The 4,076-nt window shown below is 53.5% G+C and overlaps 1 protein-coding gene across 1 annotated transcript in view; it reads left to right on the forward strand.

Annotated features, from left to right (window-relative positions):
• Positions 1–4,076, forward strand: part of FMNL2 (formin-like 2) — a 76,180-nt gene that overhangs the window by 64,414 nt on the left and 7,690 nt on the right. Inside the window, 4 exon segments of the mRNA XM_009884027.1 lie at positions 763–965; positions 2,730–2,964; positions 3,676–3,744; positions 3,902–3,982. Of these exon segments, the coding sequence (XP_009882329.1) occupies positions 763–965; positions 2,730–2,964; positions 3,676–3,744; positions 3,902–3,982 (588 nt within the window).

The following is a 4,076-nucleotide window of genomic DNA, read 5'->3' on the forward strand; positions in this document are numbered from 1 at the left end:
AGGGGGGTCTCCCCAGAGCAGAGCAGAGCGCAGCAGAGGGGCACAATCCCCCCTCGCCCTGCTGGCCGCACTGCTGGGGATGCAGCCCGGGATGCAGTTGCCCTTCTGGGCTGCGATTGCGCGTTGGTGGCTCACGTTGAGCTTCTCATCCACCAACACCCCCAGGTCCTTCTCCTCAGGGCTGCTCTCCATCCCTTCCCCACCCAGCCTGGATTTGTGCTGGGGATTGCCCCGACCCACGTGCAGGACCTTGCACTTGGCCTGGTTGATCTTCCTGAGGTTTGCACAGGCGCACCTCTCCAGCCTGTCCAGGTCCCTCTGGGATGGCATTCCTTCCCTCCAGTGTTTAAAACAGATCAGCCAAGATGAGGAAGATGCATTTTCCGGCCTAAAATGGCTGCTCCAGTCTGGAGGAGTTAGGCTTGGGCGGGCGGCTGCGTGGCGGGGGAGGAAGCCTAAAGCAGCAGAGAGCAGAGCTGAGTACGCAGGTCTCGCGTGCTCCCGAGGCACGTGCCCGGCTGAAGCCTGAGTGCTAATATGGGTATTTCCCTGAACTTTTGAACGTGTATGGGGCTACTGGGGGTGGCGGCCAGACCTCCTCATCGCTAACTCAGGAGCGCAAGGTCGTTACGTCCTGCAGCTCCTGATGAAGTGCTCTGCTGTAGTCACAGCGGCGCAGGGTTTGCCCTGCAGTTCTGGCACAGGCAGCGCGGGTTTTAGTGTTTGCTGCAGGAGGGATAAATCATTTTCTTTCCTTTTTAGGATTTAAACGTGGATGAATTTGAAGAAATATTCAAAACAAAAGCCCAAGGTCCAGCCATTGATCTTACTTCAAGCAAGCAAAAGATAACTCAGAAAGGGTCAAACAAAGTCACGTTACTGGATGCCAACAGGGCCAAAAATCTTGCCATTACTTTAAGAAAAGCCGGAAAGACAGCAGATGAAATATGCAAAGCTATTCACGTGTAAGTAAAACACTTGTCAGCAAAGAAATCATGTTTAAGATTTACTGTGATTATGGTAAGTGGAATGGTTTTGAATTGGCAGTTGATGTAAATGCTTTTGCATCTGGAAAAAAGCCAGGAGTAAGGATGGAACCATTCAGAATTCCCAGAAATCAAATTCCCTTGAACTGAACTAAAAAAATTGCAGTTTTATGTCGCTGTGCTTCAGGCTTAACAAATTAACGCTTCTTCTATCAAAGAGGCTAATTCACGTATCTGCGCAGTATGCCATTGCACACTGCATCTCTCGTTCGCCTTGTGCAGTGCTTTCTGTTAGAATGAACACTCAAAGCCTGGAGTATCGGCAAGAGGCAACTATTGTAGTTGGCTCCATAAAACACGACTTTACTCCAAGTGCACTGGAAGGGTTTGGCAAGGAATTAGGTTTGTGTAGTGGCCCCAGGCAGTGCCAATCCCCAGTGTGACGCAGGTGTGCCCGAGGTACACGCAGACCCGGGAGCGCAGCGCGGGGCTCAGCTGCGCCCCATCCCGTGCCAATACGGACCTTCGCCCGCTGACTCCGGCGGCTCCCGGGGACAGAGCGCAGGTGTACTGGCCCTGGGGGCTGATCCTGAAGCCATCCAGGAGCACTTAGTACTTGTGGCCATGGCAAACACCTGCCATTTCTCCATGAAGTAGTATCTTCAAAATTTGGATGCACAAGCGTTACCTTTGGGCTGGCGAGGAGAGTGACCCAAACCTGCGGCAGACTGAGCAGTTCAGCAGTTGGGGTTTCACAGAGTCACAGACTGGTGGAGGCTGGAAGGGCCCTCTGGAGCTCCCCCAGTGCCACCCCCCGCCAGAGCAGGGGCACCTCCAGCAGTGGCACAGGACGGCGTCCAGGCGGGTTTGGGATGGCTCCAGAGGGGGAGACTCCCCCACCTCTCTGGGCAGCCTGTGCCACTGCTCTGCCGCCCTCACAGCAGAGAAGGCCCTCCTCAGGTGGAGATGGAACTGCCCATGGTCACCTTTGTGCCCGTTCCCTCTTGTCCTGTCACTGGGCACCGCTGGAAACAGACTGTTCCCATCCCCCGGCACCCTCCCTTGAAGGATTTATCAGCGTTGATGAGATCCCCCTCAGTCTTCTCTTCTCCAGACTGAACAGCCCCACGTCCCTCAGCCTTTCCTCAGCAGAGAGATGCTCCAGTCCCCTCAGCATCTCCGTAGCCCTTTGCTGGACCCTCTCCAGCATTTCCCTGTCCTTCCTGACCCGGGGAGCCCCGAACTGGACACAGTGCTCCAGATGTGGCCTCCCCAGGGCAGAGCAGAGGGGGAGGATGACCTCCCTCCACCTGCTGGCCACACTCTTCTTGATGCCCCCCAGGATGCCATTGGCCTTCTTGGCCACCAGGGCACATTGCTGGCTCTGGCCCAATTAACTAAAACTGCTGTTTGCTCCTCCCCACATATGTTCTCTGATAAATGGGAATGACCACGTCTGTGAAAACAGAAACAAGGTGCCCAGCAGCGCCAGTCACATCTGCACAGTGACCTTGTTCACACCTTCATGTGCAGGACCGTGTCCCCCACCCCAGCCAGGGCAGTGCGAGCAGGAGTAAGCTCAGAGCATTTTTATAGCGTCTCACTGCATTACTGACTCAGGCTCCGGTGCAGCTGAGCAGCGTAGGAAGGTCACGCCTTTGGCAGCTTTCTCACTTCTGTTACTTTTCCATCATCTGTGTAGAGTTGTCATAACACCACTTCTTCTGGTTTGTGATCACGCAGGTTTGACCTGAAAACGTTGCCGGTGGATTTTGTTGAATGCCTCATGCGGTTCCTGCCCACCGAGAATGAAGTGAAAGTGCTGCGGCTCTACGAGCGGGAAAGGAAACCCATCGAGAACCTGTCCGACGAAGACCGGTTCATGATGCAGTTCAGCAAGATTGAGAGGCTGATGCAGAAGATGACCATCATGGCGTTCATAGGCAACTTTGCAGAAAGCATCCAGATGCTGACCCCGGTGAGTGGGGGACAAGCCCTGGGGACGCCGGGGTGACGCACTGGCTGTGCGGGGATCGGGGCTTCCCAGGGGACCAGGCTCCCCTTGGGAGCTGCGCTCTGCGGCGTGGGTCAGCTTGCGGGGAGCGCTGCAGCCACGCGCTGGTGTGGGGCACTCGGTGAAGGTTATAGAGAGGTTAATTTTTCTAAGACGGAGTGATTGTGGGTTTCCTGGGGACAGAGAAGAAACACACGAATGAAGAACTGGTTTCCTCGCTATATTTTCATATATCAGTGACACCAGTGTCCCAGGTGCCATTTGTGCGGCAGCTCGTAGCCTGGACTGCTCCCTACCTTCCTGTTTCTTTACCCTGTAGAAGCTCAAAACCGGTTTAAGTGGAAATGTAGTTGTTTGTATCATCAGGGAAAGGTATTATCAGTGCTGATCCGTGGGTTCTTTGAAGTGTGTCCCATTCTACCTGATGCGTCTTTCACAGTCGTAAGGATTGAAATGTAAATACACATTTCTACCCAACCACACCTGAGTGTGGTAAATCTGCGGTGTAGATGAATTATTTGAAATCCTGACGTGTCAGGGCAGGATGACATTCATGCTAGAGCCCACGGCATGGATGAAAAACACGAGGCTTTTTTCAGAATGAGTTTGTAGATTTTAATTTTACTCTTGGGTTCGACGTGTATTAACCAAAGCTCTTCCTGTGTTTACCTGCAGCAACTTCATGCAATAATAGCTGCATCCGTCTCAATAAAGTCATCCCAGAAGCTTAAGAAAATACTGGAGGTAGGTCTGATTTTAGATACGTTCAATAGCTCAACCGCTCACCCTTACGTGTCCTGCAGCCGTACCTGGATACACACCAGCTCTCCTTCCAGAGGTTTCTGAAGCGCCGTGCGTTTCTCCTGGAAATTCACGCTCTGCTCTTGTTTCCTCCTGGCAGATAATCCTGGCTCTCGGAAACTACATGAACAGCAGTAAACGAGGAGCTGTCTATGGGTTTAAGCTACAGAGTTTAGACCTGGTAAGTAAACCAGAGGTGCCTGGGGGGGACCAGGTGGGAATGCATTTCCCTTCGGCGGCGAGTGGCTGCTGGGGGACGCGGCCGGCGCTCTCCA

Source organism: Charadrius vociferus, unplaced genomic scaffold (genome assembly GCF_000708025.1).
Source record: "Charadrius vociferus isolate BGI_N301 unplaced genomic scaffold, ASM70802v2 scaffold434, whole genome shotgun sequence".
Taxonomy (NCBI): Eukaryota; Metazoa; Chordata; class Aves; order Charadriiformes; family Charadriidae; genus Charadrius; species Charadrius vociferus.